Genomic DNA, 24871 nt, shown 5'->3' with positions numbered 1-24871 from the left:
TATCTTTCCCTAATTATTTCTGTTTTACTAAAATGAAAATAAAATTTTTTTTCTTGGAAACAAAATTAAGTCAAATTAATTCAACAGCTGCTGAAATCTCACCTGAAATTTTAAACAGCTCCAAAGCCACAAAAGGAGAAGACAAACACATTAGCTTTAATATAGCTAGTATGCAATAAAAATGAAAAGATCTACTATGGGAATGTTAACACAAGTACAGAAATCGATTAAAGTATGTTCACTAAAAGTCCTGTCATTAGCATTTTTATTTAGTACAATATATGCTAGAATATAAATACATAACAATATGTCCTTTCTTATCACAAGGAGTCTTTTATACAACTAAAATCCATGGCCAACATTTTATATGGCAAAAGAAAAATAAACCGAACCTGTAAATTCTCAGAAAAGGACCAAGGATATAGGAAAATAATGCATTTTATATAAATTATAGAGGACAGTTACAGTGAAAATCCATTACCTTCCTCTCTGACTCAATTTAACAAAATAAAGTCAACATGTATTATCCCGGGAACTGCTAAGAGTGCATGAACACTGTGGCCCTTTCAAAAGACAGTGGTCAAAGACAAACTGTTATCTCCATGTCATATATTGTTCTTAGTTCTTAACTGGAGTTGAGCTTCCTTTCATAGTCTTCTTTAGGTGGTGGTAGTTTGGCAAGATTTTCATCAGGAAATCCAGCTGTAGTGTCTGGGGCTAAAAAGATAAGATAATTAAGGACTGACAAGCAGAAGGCAAAGTTAAGAGTATCAGGCAGAGATAATTACCACCAGGCCAGGGAAATATAGGTGATTTTCACTGGCTTATTTCTGCTTACCTGTTTGTTTTGTTTTTGTTTTTTTTTAATTTACAATGAATATATGTTAAGTTTGGTAATAAGAAAAAGCTGAAAGATTTTACATGTAAAAATATACATGACTCAGTTTTCAACCCAGCTTTTGTATACTTTACCCTGGCCTCCAAAGTTAAACAGTTCTGATCACAGACAGCAACATAAGTAGAAACCTGGAGCACCCAGCTTTCTGCAGGACCTACACAGCACGCAGCTGCAGTCCTCATCAGCTCTTTACCCTTCCGCATCAGCTTTGCCCAAACTTCCCTCACTGTGAAACTCAGGAGGGGCACTCCTGACAAATACGGAGTTTTAGACCCTTGCCCTTGACACTGGGGAACCCTTCTTTTAATAAGGACCTCTACACATGATCACTGTGATCACTGAAACGTGGAAAACAGTATGTGTTGAACTTCAGATGTTCCTACTTAATTCTAATCTCCCTTAACCCAATTAGTTTCTCCCTCTTCAATCATCTTTGCTGTTATGCAGAAAGAGAGTAAAAAGAAAAACTGGATTTGTTCTTATTGCCTTTTAGTCTATAGAAGTCATACTTGCTTGTAACAGTAATAAAAGCCAAAAGTTAGAGAAACAGAATAACCCAAAGAGAACTGGAGTTTTAATTTCTGATAAATATGGCTAAGAATCAGATGCAAAGTGGTAAATATCTTGAAAAATATTTTCTTTTGGGGGAGGGGAGAGAGGCTGGGTAACTAAAGCACTATATTCTGGGCCAGACAATGAGGCTTAAAACAACAATCAGAATGTCCAAAGAAAGCTCCAGATGCCCTATTTATCTCCTAAATGAAACCCTAAATACATATTCTTCATTATTCTTGGTTCTCACGAGGAGGAGAAGATAATTTCTCATAAGCCAGGGAAATACCCAAAGCCATTTGCATATTCACAAACTGTGTTTATTTTCAGAAAAGTCGTCTATGTTGGTAAACTAATAGATGGATCCAAGCTGGCTGTCCAATATAAATTTGGTAGGGTCATTCCTTACCCTGAAGGATTAATATTTTAAGACTGAATCAACAGTTTATAAAGTTTGATGACGCATCTTCAGTGAAAACACGTAAGACTAGGAATAACATTTCTGGATTTTCTTTTCTATCAATTTGTCCTTGTCATCTTTGTATATATTTTTGATAATAACTTAAAAGACTGAATAATTTCATTGCAAATAAATTCTAACTTTAGGAATGTTTTTCTGATGTTTTATTTTAACCATTTGCTTTTTAAATGGCAGACCGCTGCCCCATTGAAACAATTATGTGGTATTTTGGGGAAAATCAGCAGCCCGAGAAGAACTTTTTTTTTGAAGTATAATTAACAATGTTATATTAGTTTCAAGTGTATAACATATTGACTCAACAATTCTATACATTATTCAGTCCTCACCATGATAAATGTAGTCGCCGTCAGCAGCCACACACTATTATTACAATATTACTGACTACATTCCCTGTGCTGTACTTTTCATCTCTGTGACTTATTTTATAATAACTGGAAGTCTGTACCTCTTAATCCTTTTTATCTGTTTTACCCATCCCCTCCACCCACCTCCCTGTGGCAACCACCAGTTTGTTCTCTGTATTTAAGTCTTTGTTTCTTTTAGAAAGAACTCTTTTTAAAGACAGGGTCTAGTACCTGTGGTCGCTCCGTCTGCACCCGACGAAGGCAGTCTGCACCATAGATCACCGTATTCTCAGGGATGACTTCAAACGTATTTAGGTTGCAGCAAGCCCCAATGATGCAACCACTTGTCAATATCACGTTTCTGCCCACATATGCTGCAGTAAAAACATAGAAAGAAATGCAATTTAAGACAAATGAGTAAAATGTTAACTTTTTTCTAGAATGACTTCAGTATTAAATTGCAAACTAGCCTTAAGAAAAAAATTAAAGGAAATATTTCAGTTCAGAGTTTGTAAAGCATACAGGCAGGCGCCTGACTAGTATTAAATGGATTAAACCAGAGCTTTGCTGACATGTGACCCTGGGCAAGTCACTGTAAATTCTATGAGCAAGTTTATCTATAAGATGGAAAGACTGACCTACTTAATAGTTTGTTGCAATGTAAAGGAATAAGTGAGATATTAAATGTAAAGTGCCTAGCACAGGTTTGACACATAGTAAGTATATAATAAATAGAAAATAACAATGATAGTAATAACTGGTAATCCACATTAAAATAAAAACCGTTAGGTAGATTAACAAAAAGTCTAATTTTATTATTTAAAAAAAGAAACGTTTTCTTTCATGCCAATCAGGACCAAAGGTAAATCATTATTCTATTTTTTTAAAAAATCATTATTCTGAAGTTGTCTCATTGTTCAGGTTCTTTCTGGACTGCAGTGGGACACGCTCTTGGAGCTCTTTCCAGTAGTGGTGGTGACCTTACATGACCTCCTGCCTAGCTCCATTTATAAGTAGCTTCCATTTGTCCTGACTGGCTACGGTAAAGCAGTCCTGAAATTAAAGAAAGCAAATTGCTAGAGAAAATGATTTTTTTCTTTAATTCTGCAGTTACATTAATCAACTAAATTATCAGACGTTAGTATTTAACAGAAATCTTTTTCAAATTTTTCATCTGAATATTATGATTTAATTCAATCCTGATTTAAATGTACGCAGCTGAATTTTTTTTTTAAAGGGGGGGGAGGGCCAGAGGGAGAGGGAGAGAGAGAATCTTAAGCAGGCTCCACGCCCAGCCTGGAGCCTGACACGGGGCTCAATTTCACAACCCTGAGATCATAATCTGAGACAAAATCAAGAGTCAGATGCTTAACCAACTGAGCCACCCAGGCAGACCCACGGCTGAATTTTTAATTCAATGTATTAAACACATTATTAAGTTCCTTAAAGGCAAAGAATTCGTCTCATGACTATTTTAGTCCGCTTTCAACCATACGTTCCTTCCACTTTGCCACGGTTTCTACTTAGATTGTTTTCCAGGACACAATAAAGAGAAAGGAGGTAATCACTTTTCGCAATAAAATTCCAAATATAGCTTACCTTTTGATTCAATAACATTATTATCTCCCATTTTCATGGCTTGGGAATCTGTGAGCCAGACTTAAGTAAACACTGTAAATGTGTTCATCTTTTCTTCCCTCCACTAATTCACTATATCCTTTTTTTTTTTTTAAGACTTTATTTATTTATTTGTCAGAGAGAGAGCGAGCACAAGCGGGGGAGGGGGGGCAGCAGGCGGGGGGGGAAGCGGCTCCCACTGAGCAAGGACTGATGTGGGACTCTATCCCAGGACCCTGGGATCATGATCTGAGCTGAAGGCAGACACTTAACCCACTGAGCCACCTAGGTGTCCCTAATTCACTATATCCTTATCCTGCACTGAGGCAGAGGACAAAGGCATGGGAAGGGCCACGCAGCCCCAGTCTGGCCAGAACTTCTTGCTCAGTGCAGCCTGAAAGTAAAGTTTTAATCTCTGAATACGAGTATCTCTAAGCAGATATAAATGCCTTCTATATTTTTTTAAAGAAATGAGCATCTTTTACCCCAATTCTATGAATAACGTATTTTCATGATTGTCTTCAGAAAATTAAAATTACTTATCACCAAATCACTTAAAGCTAACATGTTAACAGTTTGATATATCTTTATATAAACACATATAATTCCCTTTATATAACTGGGAATCAAACTCTATAAAATCAAACTGTATAAACTTTCACCGCTCACTTTATTTGGTTCAATTAAATTTGCAAGCAACCATTATTCCATACCATTAAAATCTTTAAAAACATAGTTTAAAATGACTGCTAGTGGCTCTATAGTGTGCTTATAGCTTAACTTATTTAAATATTTTGCTATTGTTAAACATTAGATTTTTTTTCCTCCAAGTTTTCTTATCATAAAATAACGTTTTGCTGACACCGTGAAAATATTTTACTATCTTTTTAGAGTACAAAAATCAAGCATAAGAACTGGTAGCACTCGGGGGGAAAAAACAAAGAATGAAATATTTCCATGCCCATCCACCATTTCTTTGCATTAGACAACATACTGTTAACCTAAACTATACAGGAATCAAACGGACAGAGCTGTGGTTCTTAAATCAGAATAGAAGCCAGGATTCCTGTTTCTATGTCTACTGCCACTCAGTCACTGCTACCTGTCAACAAGTTGTAGCAACAGGAGCAAGATGGTACCTAAAGATATGTCTGTGTGTGCATGAATGCAACCTTATAATATATTTGATATATTTGATAGCTAAAACATGACAATTTCTATGGAATAGATTTGGATACTAAAGACAGCTGGGAAGAAGAGTTTACTTAAATTATTGTAAAGGATACAACAGCCAACTTCAAACACATTATTGGTGCCAATGATCATAGGTTTCGGTTCTGGATCTTCAGTATCAGGGGTGATATTATCAGGGTGACTATAAAAAAAAGAGACAAATCATCAAAGTCAATAATGCAATAAGCAATTCTCTTGTTTTAGAATTCGGGTTCATTCTTGCAATTTTATCTCCATCAAGCTTACTATATGTAACTACATGAGTAATTTCTTAGCCCAAGTGAATTCTTTATCCTCTGTGCTGAAGAACTGATTCTGAGTTGAAAGAGAACTACTGAAATGTAAAGAAGCCATAGGCAGATGCCTAAAGAAGTCATAGATCAGCTTTCCTTTGCTTATTATTAAAGCCCAAAGCCGAGAGGGCCTTTCCTAGGACAAGGTAAAAATGTTGCTGGCTATCATTTTTAGCTTGTTAAATTGGAATCAAAATCATGCCTGGCTTGAAAAATTTCCATTCCTAATAACCATTTGAGATTGTGAAATGCAAACAGATATCCACATCAAATAATTATTTTATGTTGTTAGGTAGTTTGAAATATTTGGAACATAAAATGTTTGTGGTCTAAGAGGAAGCCATTTTTTAAATGGAGCTTTATCTCTGACAGTTGAGTTACTACAGAATATAGCTGCTGTCAACTGACTTACACTAAAGGTGCCAAAATAGATTTTAAAAAGAAACTGCTTAATATAGTAAGAAACTCCCAAATTCTAAGTAAGCGTTAAGACAAATCAATCTCTTTATCACATTTAAATATTTTCCCAAGGTCTTTCTTACAAATTCCATACATTGTTGCTATAAATTAGGTATAAGCTTGAATTTCCTGCCAAATTTTATCTAGAAAGCTTTACAAACGCTTATGAAAATTTCATAGGTATGACAGTCTAGTTCACTAAGATCATGTACATGTTTAACATTTTATTATTTCTTTAATTTTCAAAGTTAAAAATTGCCTCTATACCCCCCAAATTTTCAAATACAATTCTGGGCGCTACCCCCACAAAGCATGATGAAAATATACATCAGAGTCAGGTTCATGTGTCTGGGCCTCAGTAATAACATTTCAGCCAGAACGGACACATCCAATCTAAAGGTTCTCTTCAGGGTGGTCAGCACAGCACTTGGTCTCTGGAGTCTGGAAATGTTTGCTTAAGGCACAGAAGAGGTAGTGACACGTAAGGGGAAGGTTATCAGACCCAGAGGAGGGGATTCTAGTCAGCCACCGATGAGTCCTCTCCCCTTGGACAAGTCTCATTACCCATCGGTCTCTGGTTTCCTCATTTACTAATTACTTGTGTTGAAAAGATCCTTAATGTTTCTCTAGTTCTAGAATCGTGGGCTTTCCAGATGTCTGTTGTAAAAGGTTCCTACAGACAGCTGAAATTAATAAAAGCACAACCTGTGGTACTTAGTTCAGAGTCTCTGTAAGAGTCTTACTCACGCATTTATGATAAGCGCCTGTTCTTCTATGAGGTTACCTTCACCAATCACGATCGGCCCGGCTTCGGCAATAATTCGTGCTTTAGGGTGGATCACCGTCCTAGGTCCTGTTAAAAATAGGATGAAACGGGATTACTGGTGGAGGCTCAGCTTGCAATAGGAGGGGAAGATGACCGAGGGGGGCTGAGGCTATTGGGAGGCACACTTCCTACAGTGTGTGCCAGGCACCACACTAGGCACTCTACAGACGCTATCTCCTCGCTGCTATCCACAGCAGTCACTGCCAAATCTCAAGCCAAGGTGAGTGGAGACAGCACAGGCTCTGGAGCCAGATAGCCCTGGCTCACCGACTATCTGGAAGCCTCTGTTATCTCAGCAGTGAAATGGGGGTGGTGAGAATACCAGTCTCGCAGAGTCGTTGTATGGATTAGATGAGATAATGTTTGTAGACACAGTATTCTGGCACATTGTTGGCAAGAAAAATTAATTCCCTTCCTTGCGTTGCTTTCCCTCATAAAAGTGAGGCTCTCTTATGATGCTGGTGCGTTCTCACACTAGTGAACCACGTAAGGCTTTCTTATGCTAGCGTACTAGAGTTAGTCTTTTTATTAAGCGGCTAAGAGGAAAGACGGGTGGAATGGGAGACAGGAAATACGGAAACTAACCTTATCTTTGTTACTTTGTCACCATCCCTACAAAAAGCCTCACCATCGGAGGGAGGCAGAGCTTCTGTTGTATCTGGTCTAAGATACGATTTTAACCAGGTAAGGGTTGAAAAAGCTTACAGGGAGGCGGTGGAAGGAGTCAAATGTGATTACTGGAGTCCTAAGGCTCTGGAATAGGCCGACTGAGGCAATGACTCCCATCTCAAATTGAAGGGAGCAAGAAGGGGTCTACCACATCCATTTCACCATCAGGGTGGAGAAGGCACTGCACTGCTTAAACAGTGCCACGATTCTGGAGCTAACACATTCCTTCCCCTCGTTCTTAAGTTCCTGAAGGCCTAGTGTTTTGGTGATAATGAAACCACTCACTAGAAAATACCACCTCACTTTCGCCACTCCCTGCAGCACCGGCCCCACCCATCCACCCCCAACGCCAAGGCTATTTTTATTGGTAAACAAGCACACGCGAGGTAACCGGACTCTGGAAGTAAGAGAGGATGGGTAGAAAGGTTGACAGAAGGTCCGGGGAGGCAGTCAGGAGGATGACACTGTCCATGTCATTCAGTAGTCGATTGTGTAAATTAATTGATTCAATAATCATTATCTGCTTGTGACAGGCAAGACGCAGTGTTGTATGTCACAGGGAAACAAAAGGGAACACAAGCTACTTTTGCCCTTTTGAGCCTGCGTATCTTCTTTATCTTGAAAACTGGAAATACTTAACATACTCACACACAAATGTATTAAAATAAATAAGGAGGTGTTCCTGGTGCCTAGAGAATTGGAAGGAACCTCCATGCAGGTCTATTTTTCCCCTAACAATGAAGAGCCAGGGACTGATAAGGAGGGTGGGGCCCGAGACAGGATGCACGGTCAAAGGACCGCACAGTCTGATAAGAAACAACACGAGAGAGGCTTTGTTATTTCTGTCACTTCTGGCTCCCCAAATCCTCAGCTGCCAAAGTAAAATTTCCCTGGCAATTTCTCCTATTCAGGGTAGAAGACGGGATCTCTCAGATCTCTGGGAAGGTTCTCAAGTAAACATGTGTGCCTTTTTTTTCTTTGTTAAAAAAAAATGCATACATTTATAAAAGTATTATGTGCCCATTATAAAAATTCAAACAAAGCCAAAAGCGAAAGATCCTCTCTTTATGCTAATCCTAATCCCTAGAGGTAACTATTCTTAAAAGTTTGGGGTATATTATTCCAGACTTGAGTTCTACTGTATACTTAAGACCTGTAAATGTCACTGTATATAAAATATATTTCATCATAAAGTTATAGAACAAATAGAATTTGAAGGTGGAAAAATATGGATTAAAGGTACAGTTTTTTTTAAAAATCAAGGAATAGTACTTGTTATTCTGCAGTTTGCTTTATTCACCTGAAAAATCATGCCGATTTTTTCATATAAGTACATTTAGCTGGCTATTCAATGGTTGAATAGTATTTCATATCATATTAACATACCATAATTTATTTAACCAAACCCTTAATGATGGGCATTTAGATGTTATCACATTTGGGGGAGAAGTGCTAAATAATACTGAAACAAACACTGGATTCCTTTGAAATGAGAAATTTCTTAGAGGTCTTCCAGCTGTGTGAACCAATTTAAGTCTGTAGTTTGCACAATACCAGATTTGCATTTTACTCTAAAATGTTCTATGATAGGGACGCCTGGGTGGTTCAGTCGGTTAATCGGTTAAACGTCTGCCTCCAGCTCAGGTCATGAATCCAGGGTCCTGGGATAGAGCCCCGTATCAGGCTCTCTGCTCAGTGGGGAGTATGCTTTTCCCTCTCCTTCAGCCCCTCCCCCCAATGCTGCTCTCTCTCGCTCTGCTTTCTCTCTCTCTCAAATAAATACATAAAATCTTAAAAATAAAAGAAAATGTTTTATGATAAAAGGGACAGATCATTCAATTTTAGGTTCTTTGTAATTAAAACCCTGCCGGCACCCCACCCTTTGTCTACAAAGTCCAGACTCTGGCCTCCACCACGTAAACGCTATATGCTTCATCTCTCAAATGCCTGTTCTCTCATCTATAAAAAGATGAGATCTAGAGCAACCTACTTCACTGTGTTGAAGTGTGGATTATACGAAATAATGTCTGAAAGGGAGATCACAGGGTCTGGCCCATAGTTGTTAAAAATGGGAGGTTGTGACACTATCTGACACCAAAAGCTATTTGTGTAACTATCATAATAAGCAAAACAACTCCTTCTGGTCTGAGAAACAAAAAAAGAGTCCACTTTATTCCTCTACTCAGATTATTAGGGTGGTAACTCCTTTTAACCAGCAGGGAGAAATTTACATATTACTGTAAAATAGTAAAAGCAAGTAAACAAATATTTTCCGCACTAGCGTCAGAATCTTAGACGGGGAAGAGATCATCATGCTGTGACAGAGAGCAGATCCTCTGCCACTGCCAGACAAGAAGCCAGAGGCACGAGATGTTCTGCTGGTCCTCAAGCTGTAGCTTTTGACAACAAGCAGACTTGCAAGAAGCTACCTGAGAATGGACTAGTACGACAAGGTTATCACTGAACCCTGTCTTTAAAAATTGCTCTAAAGTGTAGCTTTGAAAACAACTGATATTTCCATTTTCCCCTTTCAAAAACGATATAATTACTACATGGTAAATATACAAACACAAATTTAAGAATTTTTTTTTTAATTTATGTGACAGAGAGACAGCCAGCGAGAGAGGGAACACAGCAGGGGAATGGGAGAGGAAGAAGCAGCCTCCCAGCAGAGGAGCCCGAGGTGGGACTCGATCCCGGAACACCGGGATCACGCCCTGAGCCGAAGGCAGATGCTTAACGATTGCGCTACCCAGGTGCCCCTACAAACACAAATTTAAAAAAAATTTTTTAAATGAAATTTTAAAAAACAAAGACATGATCCCCATGTCTTACACAATTTTTAAATATAATGTCTGAGCTATTTTAACCAGGCATTTTATGGTTGTTATTATCATTTTTATGATTATTAATAAGTTAGCTAGAAGATAGCTGGGAAACTCCTGGTTAGAAATCTGGGCGCCCTGAGATAGAAAGCCAGGTCACCAGCCTGGATGAGACCTGTACTTAAGACAGCACCTCCACCTGCTGGCAGCACTGCCAAACTACAAGTCCTCGTGTTTTAGGGCGGAAAGACCATAATCGGTCAAGTATCAACTTTGAATTGTGAAGTAACAACAAAAGTCATGGGTGGTAATAAACTGAACAGTTCCTCTAAATCTCTCGTAGGTCTTTTGGGGCAGAGACTAGAGAAGTCAGTACACAGGTACTTCGGCATGTGACTGCTAAGATTTTGGTTTGGACAGCTTGCTAAAGGGACATTCCGTTGCAGGTGTGCGGTCCGCAGTGTGGGCTTTTGTCTCTGCACGGTTTTGTGCTGGAGGATGGCACCAGAGAGCCCCGGAGTCCAAGGGCTATTCCAAGTCCTGGGCGGCCGCAGAGACTAAAATGTGGGCACAGACTGCTCCACTCTTCTACATGCGAGAAGCACTTTTACCTAGAATGGGTCTGATTTCAAACCAAGTTTAAGGGTCTTGAGGTTAAAATGCTTTAAAAACAAAAACCTGTCACCATGGAAAGATTTTTTTTAAAGGTGTGAACTTTCTTGGAGCTCTCACTGGCAGGGTAGTTTGTATATTTTCTTACCAAATGTGCTGAAACTCTATTTGGCTTATCTCCTTGTTTGGATAAATGTGTCTAGAGTTGGAGTTGCCTTACCGGCTGATGAATTATTTTTCTAAATGGTTGGCTGGGCTTGATGCAACAGAGCCAGAAAGGCATTCCTCGCATCAAATTTCCATTCCCCTCATTTGGTAAAGGACATTTTTCCTGTCTATCTTTGCCACAGAAAGCAATCTTTGTGCACATTTTCATATGTCAATAAATAGTTCAAAAAGCCACAAGCTTTTTCCTTTGAAAATTAAAACAATTCTTTTGACCTGGAAGCTGAAGTACCTGTAAGAACTGCTTTATATTTGATGAATTTCAAGTCAAAGCCACTGTTCTTCCTTATTGAAAAAGATTTCCATGGTAAAGGGAAGCTTTTGACCTGTATTAAAAACTTTAATGGAGAGAAAGAATAAGTGGGACAAAGGACTTCCATCTCAAAGTTTTACCACCGTGTAGAGTTCTGCCTTCCTACCGCAATTTCCCAACCAAGCCCTGTCCTAAGACCAGGAGACTGACTTTCACCCTATAATGGGACTATAGAACTGTGATTAGAAGACTTCCTGAAATGTTTTTCAGCTTTCAAAGCAAAATTTAAGGAAATAATCCATGGCCCAAGAATCAAGACAGCCTAATTACAAACAGGCTTGATACTATGAAACCTTGTTTACCCACATTGTAATTAACAAGAGAGCTGTTATTTTTCCCAAGGTCTGTTTCCTGGCAGCCTCTAATGAAAGGGGTCAGGCTCCAGCAGAGTCTCAAGTCAGAGAGTTTCTGCTTAAGGACAATACTTCAAAGCTTCAGACCAGTTTCTTTGATAAACCAAATACCTGGTTTTCTAGGAGAATAGAATTTTTTTCTCTAGGAGAATAGATCTGGTTTAAAGTTCTACTACACCACCGAAACATAGAAAAGGAAAAAATTACTTTCCTTCCAAAACATTTTCAGAATGGAATAATTTGGTAAGAGTGTAACCAACTAGGGGACGGAAAGTTATGCATAACATCCTATGAAAAATCCATTAATTCAACTACACTTAAGTTTACTGCTATTTAATCCAGAAAATTAGAGCTTTTTAAGTGTTCAAATCTCCCTATCCATAACGTAAGAGAAAAAACTTTATTCTGGTAAATTAAGCAAAAATAACAACAACAACAACAAAAAACAACAACAAAAGCCATAAATTGAAAAACAAAACAAAACATGGTGGAGAGAGTGAGTTTTAATTAAATAACTTATCTCTACTCTACCAGTTGATTTAACTTCCTATCTCCCTGGAGCTTTTTAATCTGATGTATTACATCAGAAAAATGAATTAGTAGTAATCAAAAGATTTCACATTTAGGTATATTGAGGGGGCAGAGGGAGAGGGAGAGGGAGTGGCAGAGAGAGCATCTTAGGCAGTCTCCATGGTCAGGGCACCCAGCACAGAGCCGGATGTGGGACTTGGTCTCATGACCCTGAGATTATGACCTGAGGCAAAATCAGGAGTCAGACATTTAACTGAGCCACCCAGGCGCCCTGATTAGAGATATCTTACACAAATAAAATAATGACAGAAATAGTTATCTAAATACCAATTCTGGACAGTTTCCGTACTTACATATACAGTTAAGAAACACACACAAAACAAAAAACCAAACAGAACAAAAGGTAAGAAACACATAATGAAAATGAAAAATTGTAAAAGACCAAACAAGTAACTATATCACTTCTGAATCTTTTCCTTAATTTTAAAAATTGAGATGTTTCTGTAAAGAATTTTAGCAAATTAAAAAAAAGGGGCCAAAAATAAACATAACAAAAATTAATTTAGATCCATTCTATGATAAGCTTCAAATCACTAGTTAAAAAATTATGACTTCTTATGCTATAAACTATCATTGAAAATCTGTGTTGAACTGTCATTGTACATTTTTACCACACAGCCGTGTATTATCGGGCAGAGGAAAAACCTATATGGAAAGTAGATTTAAACACTGTATTTCCTTACATAACTTCAACACTTAGGGAAGGTTGGTTGATAATAAGGATAAAGAAAGGAGAGGAGCATACAGTAGTGAAAGACAGCAGGAGAAACAGGAAAGTGAGCGCAGACTCCTGATACCCAGTGGTCCACCTCTCTTTTTCATAGGAAAAAGACATTCCTGCTATTCTACAAAAGCTTCTATAAGTAACAAGTTTTTTCCAAATCAGAAAGACACATATACACAAACATGTATATAGACCTTTGTACGTTTATGCCAGCAGAAGTATCTACACTATCCATGTATCTGTTATACAGTAGGTATAATATACTTAGTTTAGAATGCAGAAGAAGTAGAAATGAAAGGGAATATTTGTGTAATTAGCAACATTATTTTAGTCTTACTTTCCTTCTAATTATAGAATACCTTGTCAGCTAATGAGATTCCTCGAATCATGATGAAAACCATAAAAATACCAGATTAAAAATGCAGAACAGCACTTTGATAAACACGTGGCCATCATAATTTCTCCTCACAGAAAAGTCTGCAAGCTGTTTAGTAATTAACAAAGAGTTAACATAGCACTGAACAGAAACTGTGTCATCTTCTAAACTTTGAAATTCTGTCAATTTAAAATAATTAAATAAATACAACCTGGCAAATTCCTAATGATGTCCCATAACAATGGCACAATCTTTACTTGTTCTCTAAGATGTGATGCCTAAATTGGTTGGAGGCTTAGACTTAATAAAATTCACAATTTTTTTTCCTATTAAAGATACTGTCAGTATAAGGGAACAGGGCATATTTTCTCTCTGACAGCTCTACTCTGGTAACATGCAGCTGCTAGTAAGGACGGTCTCATGTTAGTAAAGCTACAAGGGCATGATATGCAGCGAAAACATGTAAAAGAACGAGTGGCTAAAATGTAAGCTTGGGAGAACATAATCATGTCCATACAAGCAAGCTGCCACCTGTTAAACTGTTCACTTGATTTCAACGTTGGATCTCACCTCTAGCAAGGCTATACAATGTTAAGATTTAATGGTGCGATTAGCTAGTGTTAGGATTTGGGCAATGACTTTCACAAATATTCTCTTATTGAATCCTTCAAAAACCTATGAGGTAGGCACTCCTATTTTGCATGTCACAAAAACTGTTAATTGCCACTCAATCTCCATGCTTCCCTCTTCCCTGGTAACAGAAACCTACCGGACGGAGTGGGGGAAGCAATGCGCCCAGTTCAAACTACGATCTCCCAGCCTTCCCTGCAGTTATATGTGTCCATGACATTAAATCCAAGGCATCAGACATACAATGAGAAATTGTGTGGAAGTTTCAGGAAGACTATTTAAAGGAAGCTGACTCAACTGGGAGGTACACCCTTTTGTCTCCACTCTTCCCTTTTCTTATCCAAGATCACTCTTGGTGCTTTAGCTATCGGATTCTGGCCTACAAGGCTGGAGCTCCTGGACGATCAACTACCTAGCCCTCAATTGCCCAATTCTATACTTATTTATATAAAAGAATAAACCCTGCATACTAAGTCACCACTATATGCAGCTGAACCTAATTCTAATACACATTCACCCCCAGATGGGGAAAATGAAGGTTGGTGAGGTTAAGTAGTAGAATCAGGGTGGGGGTGCCTGGGTGGCACAGCGGTTAAGCGTCTGCCTTCGGCTCAGGGCGTGATCCCGGCGTTATGGGATCGAGCCCCACATCAGGCTCCTCTGCTATGAGCCTGCTTCTTCCTCTCCCACTCCCCTTGCTTGTGTTCCCTCTCTCGCTGGCTGTCTCTATCTCTGTCAAATAAATAAATAAAATCTTAAAAAAAAAAAAAAAAAAAAAGAATCAGGGTGTATCAGCAGGTAAAGAGCAAGGATGCAACCCAGGTCTGTAAGACTCCATGGTCCACACTCTTAATGGTAGTATGTAAGCTCCATGAAGGCAGTACGTTTGTCTGCTGTGTTCATTGCTGTGTCCCTAGTGCTAGCATAGTGCCTGGCACATAGTAGGAACACAACTGATGTTTCTCAAATAAATGAATGACTTTATTATATTGCCTCATTAGTTTATCAGATAGAAGTTTTAAATATAGAGTCCATCAGGGCACCTGGCTGGCTCAGTGGGTGGAGCATGCGACTCGATCTCAGGGTTGTTTGGTTTTTTTTTTTAAAGATTTTATTTATTTATGTGACAGACAGACAGCCAGCGAGAGAGGGAACACAGCAGGGGGAGTGGGAGAGGAAGAAGCAGGCTCCCAACGGAGGACACCGATGTGGGACTCGATCCCGGAACGCCGGGATCACACCCTGAGCCGAAGGCAGACGCTTAACAACTGCGCTACCCAGGCGCCCCGATCTCACGGTTTTGAGTTCGAGCCCCATGTTGGCTGTAGAGACTACTTAAAAATAAAATCTTAAAAAAGTGTCCATCAGACTTAATTCTTTTAGAAATATTAAACGCTAAAAGAAAAATACATTATTTGGTCAATAAAATTAGGACATCAGTGAAACAAATATATAAAACCTAGTTAACTGTAAAGCACTGAAGTAAATTAAATTACATCAACTTTTGAGAAACAACATTAATAAACTATTTTCTTACCTATGGTTACATCACCCCGGATTTCACTTTCTACACACACAACTGCTCCAGGAGCAATCTTCACACTGTAGAAAGAAAAAGGTAATATTCACTATGGGTACATTTTAAAAAATATTGTTATAGAAGCTATCTTGACACTGTGGTGAGAAAAAGGTTTAAAAAATGGATTAGAACAATTGTAAGAGAATAAGGTATTTAATATATTTTAAAATTCTCTGGAGGCATACTATCCATTAGCTAAAATTAATAATGATACTTTATTAAAAAGCTTGAGGGAGTGCCTGGGTAGGTCAGTCGGTTAAGCAATTGACTCTTGGTTTCTGCTCAGGTCAGAATCTCAAGGTCATGGGACTGAGCCCCGTGTCAGGCTGTGCTCAGTGGGGGGTCTGCTTGAAATTCTCTCTCTCCCTCTGCACCCACCCCCTGTGCACATCCTCTCTCTCTCTCTAAAATAAATAAATAAATCTTTTTAAAAATAATAAAAATAAAATGCTTGAGGAAAGAGGCTTTGTATTCTTTTAACATCAGCACTGTTTCCAAATAAGATAAAGCTGAATACAACCTAACTATCCATTAGTAAGGGACTGGTTAATAAACTATGGTACACCACAGTCTAATACACAGTCATCAAAAAGAAAGAGTAATCCTGTATGTAAAGATGTGGAACAATTTCCAAGCTATATTAAGTCAAAAAAAGTCAAAGCCAGAAAATGGATGGTATATAATACACTGTTATTTTTGTAACAAAGAAAAAAAGAATGTACATTCAAAATACTTAACAATCAGCAAGGTAGTATTAATACAGAAATCAATGTAGAGATTCAAAATTTACAAAGATTCCTATTTATTCTCTAACTATGTGTTATAAAACTGCTTATCGAGTGATATAAATTGGAGTCCTAATTGTCCCCAAATTACTAACTTCCAAATAATTTACTGATGCTTTTTGATGTTCTGTGATGTCCTGTCTGACCCAGCGAAATCTAGCTAAATTCTGACTTAGCTGAGCCACGAGCTGACGTGCAGAACTGTACCAAATGACTTCCCCCTTAAACTGATAATCGTTTGGTAACTTGTTCTCATGAAGTAAAGAATTTTCCTTAGGAGTAATGATATTATTCATGGTGTTAAATGTGCACTCATCTATAAAATAGCAGCAATACCATGTGAGCTATTTTGATTTTATAATCCTATTTGGGTTTTTCAAAATTTTGATTGCTAGTTGTTCACTGCAAGATACAGAAATACAGTAATTTTGAGGCGCCTGAGTGGCTTAGTCGGTTAAGTCTTGGACTCTTGATCTCAGCTCAGGTCTTGATCTCAGGATCGTGAGTTCAAACCCCCCATTAGGCTCCATGCTGGGTGTGGAGCCCACTTAAAAAAAAATGAAAGAAAGAAATACAGTAATTTTGTATATTGACTTTGTTTCCTACCTTGCTAAATCCACTCAGTTCATATAGATTCTCTGGGATTTCTCACAAAAAGAATTTTGTTGTCTGTGAATAGGGACAGTTTCATTTCTTCTTTTCCAATCCGTATGTATATTATTTCTTTTTCTTGCTTTACTGCCCTGGCTAAGACTCTCAGTACGATATTTAATATCCTTAATCTGTTCTGGCTCCATAAGATCAACAAAACCTACCAAACTATCTTCCTAAGCATGAATGATGCATTTTAAATAAATTATTAAAACCTGGTATGTAAAACAGTTGAAACTTCCTTTTTTTTTTTTTTTTTTTAGATTTTATTTATTTATTCGACAGAGATAGAGACAGCCAGTGAGAGAGGGAACACAAGCAGGGGGAATGGGAGAGGAAGAAGCAGGCTCATAGCAGAGGAGCCTGATGTGGGGCTTGATCCCATAACGCCGGGATCACGCCCTGAGCCGAAGGCAGACGCTTAACCGCTGTGCCACCCAGGCGCCCCCAGTTGAAACTTTCTTGACCAAAATGTTAATGCTTTGGTTTATAAATTTTCTAAAAAACTTGTTTCTCATTTTAGCAAATGTTTTTCAACCAGTAAGAACCATAAATGTAGAGTATAATGATTCACTCACATCAATATTATTTTTTAAGTTCTATAAGTATTCACGTATGAAAATACTTGCTTATTTTTAACTTATAGTTGATAGTATAAAAATGGTACTTTCTATTTGTTTTTCATGTCTTTTTTGGGACATTTCTTTGGCAAAAAAATTGTTATTGCCAGGTCTTCTTTTTTTCCCAAATGTTTTACTGTGAGACAGGTTCCTGTTTTTATATTTGTCCTCCTTGATGAATGCAAATTTTCATTATCTGTAACATGAACTTGTATAGGACATGCTTGCCATTCTAGCAAAATATATGTGATTAGCACATTAAATTTCTCTTTTCTTTTTTTTTAAAGATTTTATTTATTTATTCGACAGAGATAGAGACAGCCAGAGAGAGAGGGAACACAAGCAGGGGGAATGGGAGAGGAAGAAGCAGGCTCATAGCGGAGGAGCCTGACGTGGGGCTCGATCCCATAACGCCGGGATCACGCCCTGAGCTGAAGGCAGACGCTTAACCGCTGTGCCACCCAGGCGCCCCTAAATTTCTCTAACTTTTGAGCATCATTTACAACTGATGCAATTAATACAGCTGCACTAGTGTATAACTGAATATTTGTATTTGCTTGAATATTTCCAAACTAACTCTGGAGGAACAGACAAGGTACTAATAATATTCATCACCTTCAGAGAGAGGAGCTGGAGAGCAGGGACACAATGGTAGACGGAAACTTTTTCACTACATGCTCATTTTTTATTACATGCCCACAAATGCACTGCCTATTCAATATATAAATAAAACAAAACAAAAAAGATAAAATTTTCTTAACACCAGGTGATAAGGGGGTCCTGGATTCATTTCCATAATCAGGGTGAAACTTTATCCCCATTTCCTTAAAAAGGCTCCCTCAAATCATGATCCCTATATGCCCTCCCCCACTTAAACTTTATTTATTTTACCTAAAAATACTTTCTTGTAACTCTTAAGTATCATTTAATTAATTTTAGACTTCTTAGTTTCCTTTTAAGACCAGGTGTTTTTTGGGTTTTTTTTTTAAGATTTACTTATTTATTTGAGAGAGAGAGACAGAGCAGGAGGGACAGAGGGAGAGAGAATCTTAAGCAGACTCCACCCTTGAGCCCGATGCAGGACTTGATCTCACAACCCTGGGATCACGATGTGAACCAAAACCAAGAGTCCGATGCTTAACCCACTGTGCCACCCAGGTGTCCCCAAACCAACTTTTTTGTTCTTTAAATCATTGTTCCCATTGCTTCAACAACTATCCTTTTTAACCAAGAATAAAATTATTACTCATTAGTATTTTTCATTACTTTCAACCTTCAAATACCCAGCTATCACAAATATAATCCTATTATGCCATATTCACCATGGCATTGGTCACAATATTTCTAAATCACTGTCTATAACTGTTCTGTGTCATACTGCATCCAGGATGCTTGATACTGTACTAGCAGAAACATGACACAAGTCAATGTGTAAGAAATAAAAGGCTGTATTATGAAAGAAATATGAATACTTGGAATAGTCAGTATAATCATATTCTGGTCCATTTCTTATATTAGTTTGTTCAAGGAAATGAGGTGTTTTTGCTTTTCTATTTATGATGGCAATCAAACGATGATGCACCTATAATTGAACTAAGACACTTGGGCACTTTTGTGGACAATATCAGGGCACTTCTTGGAAAATATTGTACCAATATGCATCAGGAAACATCAACATAGTCACAATGTTCGACCGCAGACATCTATTCCTGGAGTTCTAACATCAAGAATTCCATAGGAGGAACATATATGCAGAATTTGGAAATGTTATTTAGAATAATGAAACTGTAAAAGGGGAGGAGTAATGAAATAAAATATAACCATCAACTTACTGGAATACTATATACTCTGTAACAATAAAAAAAAAAAAACAAGATAAAACTACCTTTTACAGAAAAAGTTTGCTCCTCCCTGTGACACTGCACTCGAGACATTAGGCCTAGAAGCAGGTAATGATGATAGTCAGAGCCACAGTGAGCCCACCAGCTCCCCTTCCAATTGTTTAGTTCTCATTCTTAATAACGGGCAGAGAGCCAGAGATTATCAGATAAACCAGGAAAGCCTCCAACTAAAAAGGAAAAAAGCAAAACAAAGAGGAAAAAAATAGTTTGAGGAAACACAGACAATTCAGGCAGTAAAAGAAAACGTAAAAAAAAAAAGCAACTTTATAATTCAGAGAAATAAGAGACACTACTGCATAAAACGAGACAGAAGTCTATGAAAAAGGAATAAAGTCTAAGAAAGAGCTCCTAGAGATGAAAAACATGACCAAAATTTGAAATCACTAGGAGCGTGGTTAAAAAAAAGAGGTCTTCCAGAAAGTAGAACAAAATGGGGAGAAAAAAAAAAAAGAAAGAAAGAAAACAGGACAGAAAAAATGGGAAAATTAGAGAATCCAAATAAAAGAAATCTCAAGGGACGCCTGGTTGGCGCAGTCGATTGAGCGTCCAACTCTTGGGTCAGCTTAGTTCCTGATCTCATGGGTCCTGGGATAGAGCCCTGCACTGCATTGGGCTCCAGCTCAGCGGGGAGTCTGCTTCTCTCTCTCCCTCCCTCTGCCCTCCTCCAAGGGAAAAAAAAGAAAAAAAATTAAATTTCTCCTCAAAAGGAGAAAATAATTTGTGGAAAAAAACTATTAAGGAATAATACAAGAAAATTTCCCACAACTAAAGGACATTAATCTCAACTCTAAAAGGATGAAAATGCAAAGGACGCCAGGCCAAGTCACATCATCTTAAAATTTCTGAAAGCCATGCTAAAGATCCCTACCATTTTCAGAACTAAAAAACCAAAACCAAAATCAAAGTCACAGAGAGGGATTAAAATCATCAGAATGCCATCAGCGTCCTCCATAGTAATACTGGAGGCTAGAAGACCAGAACACAATCCCTACAAAATGCTAAGTGAAAACGATGTTCAAACTAGAGCTACCTATCCAGCCAGACTAGCAATCAAGTATGGAAGAATAAAGACATTTTCAAACTTGCAAGAACTTAAAAAAAAATATATCTCCTAAGTACTCTTTATTAGGAAGCTGCCGAAGGATGTACTAAGCTAAATGAAAGAAAGCCAACAAACAAGGTAGATTCTAGAAACAGAGGCCCCAGTGTCTGAGGACAGAGGGAGATTATCAGGACAAGAGCCATGCATCAGCCTCATAGAGCAAAGATGAGAGAGGGTTTCAAGGGGAAGATCTCCAAGAAAAAAAGAAGAGGAGGAAGATGACGACGATGACAGGTTATGTGATGATTACTACATATTTGGTATATCTGTCAGAAGATCTGAAAATCATCAGTACACAGAAAAGTAAGGATATGAAAAAAATGAACTTATTTTGTTAAATTTTAGATTAATTCAGGTTGAGGGTCCACAGAAAATTCAAGGGAAAGGACCAGTAAGAAAGTGAAAACACAGAGCTCATGAGAGTTCTAGACCAGAAATAAAGCTCTGAGAGTCAGTAGGGTACAAACTCTTTAACATGTCTCTCCATCATTCACATTCCAGAATCTTCCTAAATATTCCCTAACACAAGTGCAAAGTAACACCAAAAATATTTTTCTTAAATCATACGAACTTCCCTACTGAGAGGGAAAACTAAAAAAAAGAGACATACACAATTTTTTCTCCTATAAATTTCAGTAAACAAACCTTTCTACCACCAAGAATTTTCAAAGCTCTAAGTAAAAAGAATATATACCAAACAAAAACTAATAATCCCTGAGTCTGTCTTTAAGAAATATTTGTGAGATCAGACACAGCTACATATGTTTCCATCATTTTGACATACAGTGACTTTCTACAAGGCACAAGTTAAGGAAATTCTAGAAATGATGCATCTGGATTATGTGTCCGACTCTGCTGAATCACAGAAAAAATATAATCTTTCTACCAAGTACATGAAAAACTTCAGTACCATGGAACAGAAAGCAGAAAATGGTCCAACCTTCTCATCTCACAGATGAGGAAATTGAAGCCCAGAGACTAGAAATTTCCTTAAGTAGTTTGTCCCTGGGGCATCATTATCCGAACACCATTTTTTTTCTTTTAGTTTGAAAGTTTCCTGGAAACATCCTGACATATTGGATATTTTTCCTGTGAGAGCTGAATGATGCTGTCCTTGAACACATCACCATTTGTAAATGCTATTCCTCTGATGCTTTTCATTTAGAGTGGGTGTGTGTTACAATAATGCAAGTTTATTAAGGCCCTGATCAAATAAACTAGGCTTTGTAACACGCTTTTTGTTTTAGATCTTATTTCCAGGTTTCCATTTCCTCAGCCTCTCTCTCACTATGATTTTTTAGGAAAAGAGCATTATCTAACATTTAACTTGTCTTAGACAAGTGGCGAGAAGAGCGATTCCCAAGAATCCCTCAGTCCAATGCTTAAGGGAGAGGACCCAGGTAGAGTTTGTGACCCGATCAGCATACTTCTCCCTGAGGCATAAAATAATTAAATTCACCACTAGGCCAACTAAAACATGGTCCAAACATCTCCGTGCAGACTCCACTGAACCTCGGAGTGGTGGGGCTGGCGGGCTCAGATAGCTGGGAGGAAAAGTCTTAGCCGAGGACCTACTAAAATAACAAGGCAACAATATCATCTCCACTGTACACTACTATACACTGTACACTGTTTTCATAGTAGGTCTGGTCCTCTGTAGCTTATGAAAAAAGATTACAGTTACCTGCCTCCATAGAAGAAAACCCTAAATTTTAATTCATTACAACAGAACCAAGGTTTGTCGGTTTTCCTGTTCAAAGAAGAGTCGGTAGAGGGTGCTCAACGCAGCTGTTTTCGAAAATCGTTAACGTAAGCACTTCTCCCATCCAAGTCTTTGCTTTCCACCACCAGTTCCCAGCAGTGAAGACTGCTGAAGAGGCCACCACTGCGGTCCTCACGTTTGCAAAGGAGCTTATCCACGCCGAGCGGAACGTCTCACACAGTTCTGGTCCAGGCGCAGCCCCCTCTAGACGAGCAACAGCGACGCGTTTACACAAATACACACCGCCCACGACGGGCAGGAGGGGGCTGGGGTGTGGCCAGCACTTCCGCGGGTGTCTCGGAACGCACGGCGGAGGATGCTGCCACAAGCCGCGGACAGTCGCACCAAACGCAGCAGGATTTGGGGGGAGCGGGGGTGTCACCCCGTGTCCCGGGGCAGTGGGCGACGACCGCGCAACGCCTCCGGAGACCCTTTCTGCGCCGGCGGCTAGCGGAGGAGGGCGGCGGGATCGAAGAACGGAAACCTTCCCGGCACCGATCCCACATCCCTTCCCAATCCTCCCTTACACCCACTTCGTCGCTTCCTTCCTCAGCGACCGCCAAGTCTGGGCTTTAAGAACCATCCAGGCCGAGTGCCCGGGATAAGACACCATCTTAGTCCCTACCTCTGGCGACCAAGAGCAGATTTTCCACTCCTGCGGAGTGTAGAAATAGGCTTTTCTTAAACAGCGGACTCACCTCTTTTGAGCCTTCTCCGCCATGGTTTGGACCCTGTTTCCAATTGGAGCGGAGATCGACACAACCGCCTGCGTCCAGCGATGATCTCTACAAGCGATTGGAGCGCCTGGCAGGATCGGGGGGGGGCGGGGCCTGCTGGGGCTGGTGGTTTCTCCCCCTGCTGGGTGAGGCGGCAGGTGCAAGGCAGCTTTACACGGCCGCTGGCTGATGGTTACCGCAGTCCGGGGATGGATAGACTCGGATTTAAAACAGACGCTTAGTCCAATTCAGCACACATCATGTCGACCTCATTATACCCCACCGTTCTTTTTCAGTCTGCTTTCCGGTCTCTGCTCCTTAAGATTCCTGCCAGGCCCCTGCGCCCTTTACCGTCCAGTGTGAGCTCATCTCTTCCTGGGCGAGCTCAGCATTCCCATCAGTTAAATACCTTCCTACCTGCCGGCTTTCTCGGGCTAATATCTCTAGTTCTGTCCTCTTTAACGAGCTTCACATCTGGTTATTCCATTGCCTACTTGGCATCTCCGCTTGGATGCCTCAAAGTTGTATCAAACCTAAAACGTATAGAACAGAGCTTTTGATTTAAGCCCTCAGCTGGTGCTTTGATCTCCATCTCAGTTAAGGGATTCACCATTCACCTAGACGCTCAGGCTAGAAACTCAATAGGCATCCTAGGCTTTCTCACCTCCCTGTATATAATTCGCCGGCAAGACTCTGCCACCTTTCCAATGTAAGCTCAGCCACCACCTTCCTCTAAAGTCACACCCCCATCCCCGCCAAGCCAGTCTCCTGCCGCCAAAATCACCCTTTAAAAACCAATCCAGTTATTTTACTTCCCATTCTTTATAAAATCCAAACACCCTTCCATCGCCTAGAGATCTAGCCCCTGCCTACTTTTCTCTTCCTTAATGCCATGTTCTTCCTCTTTCTCTGATCACGCTTTCATCCTCCATGACGCCAAGCTGACTCTCTGCCCCAGACTGCTTTCACCTGCCCCGCTCCCCGCCCTGAGGGTTCAAGTCTCAGATGTCCCATCCTCTGCGTAATATTCAGGGTCAGCCAGAGAAACAGAACCACTAGGAGATACAAATTTAGAGGTTTATTGCAAGGAATTGGCTTACATGATTGTGGGGGCTGCCTAGGCAAGTCAGAAGTCTGTAGGGCAGGCTGGAACTCAATCATGAGGTGAAGCTGCTGTCTACAGATGGAATATCTTCAGGCTCTTCTCTCCTGTCCTCTATTTAAGGCTGCTACCTCTTGCACGTGTCTTCAGAGATGAAAAATGGCCAGTCAGGTTCATCACTGTAATACTCTGGGCTCAGTAGATGGACTCTACTAGCCACGAGATGGCCTGTTCTTTTCTTGGTTCTAGGCAGTGTGTCTTGTATTTCTTGTCCACACTCTGAAGAAAAGCTTCTCCTTAAATGTCCCTCTCTACACTTTACTTCCTTAAATCCTTCCTTAAACTTTAAAGTTTAACAGGTATTTACTGAGTACATAGCATATGCGCAGCACTGTTCTATGGTCTATACAGAAATAAACAAAACAAAGTTCCTCCCTTGTAGAGCTCACATCCTAGCAGCGGACAGACAAAAACTAATTGAGAAATAGATATAGAAGAGGTGGTGATAGGTACTATGAAAAAAAAGAGGAAGAAATAGCATAAGGAGGACAGCGGTGGTCGGGAGGAGGAAACTTCTTGCTCTTTGAGAACCTGCCTCCCTTCCTCATGCTCATGCCCTTGCTCCCACTGCC

General features: G+C 39.3%; 1 protein-coding gene across 1 annotated transcript; it reads right to left on the bottom strand.

Moving 5' to 3' along the window:
• Nucleotides 1-248: 248 nt before the first annotated feature.
• DCTN6 (dynactin subunit 6) lies at nucleotides 249-23271 on the bottom strand. Its single transcript, XM_045779256.2, has 7 exons — nucleotides 23120-23271; nucleotides 15559-15623; nucleotides 6625-6730; nucleotides 5179-5267; nucleotides 3875-3922; nucleotides 2507-2649; nucleotides 249-717 (listed from the first exon to the last, which is right to left on the bottom strand). The coding sequence occupies exons 1-7, from the start codon at nucleotides 23140-23142 to the stop codon at nucleotides 619-621; spliced, it is 573 nt and encodes a 190-aa protein (XP_045635212.1). The 5' UTR covers nucleotides 23143-23271; the 3' UTR covers nucleotides 249-618.
• Between the last annotated feature and the right edge of the window lie 1600 nt (nucleotides 23272-24871).

The sequence above is a fragment of the Ursus americanus genome, chromosome 27 (assembly GCF_024610735.1).
Source record: "Ursus americanus isolate L20-20 chromosome 27, mUrsAme1.1.p, whole genome shotgun sequence".
Lineage (NCBI taxonomy): Eukaryota > Metazoa > Chordata > Mammalia > Carnivora > Ursidae > Ursus > Ursus americanus.
The sequence above is the reverse complement of the archived record's forward strand: the minus strand, read 5'-3'. Positions and strand labels throughout refer to the sequence as shown.

Excerpts from the sequence above, each read along its gene's own strand:
- DCTN6 (XM_045779256.2), bottom strand. The coding sequence starts at position 23,142 with ATGGCGGAGAAGGCTCAAAAGAG. Across the intron at positions 15,624-23,119 it reads GCGGAGAAGGCTCAAAAGAG|TGTGAAGATTGCTCCTGGAG; the intron begins GTGAGTCCGCTG and ends TTCTTTCTACAG. Across the intron at positions 718-2,506 it reads TGCAGACGGAGCGACCACAG|CCCCAGACACTACAGCTGGA; the intron begins GTACTAGACCCT and ends TTATCTTTTTAG.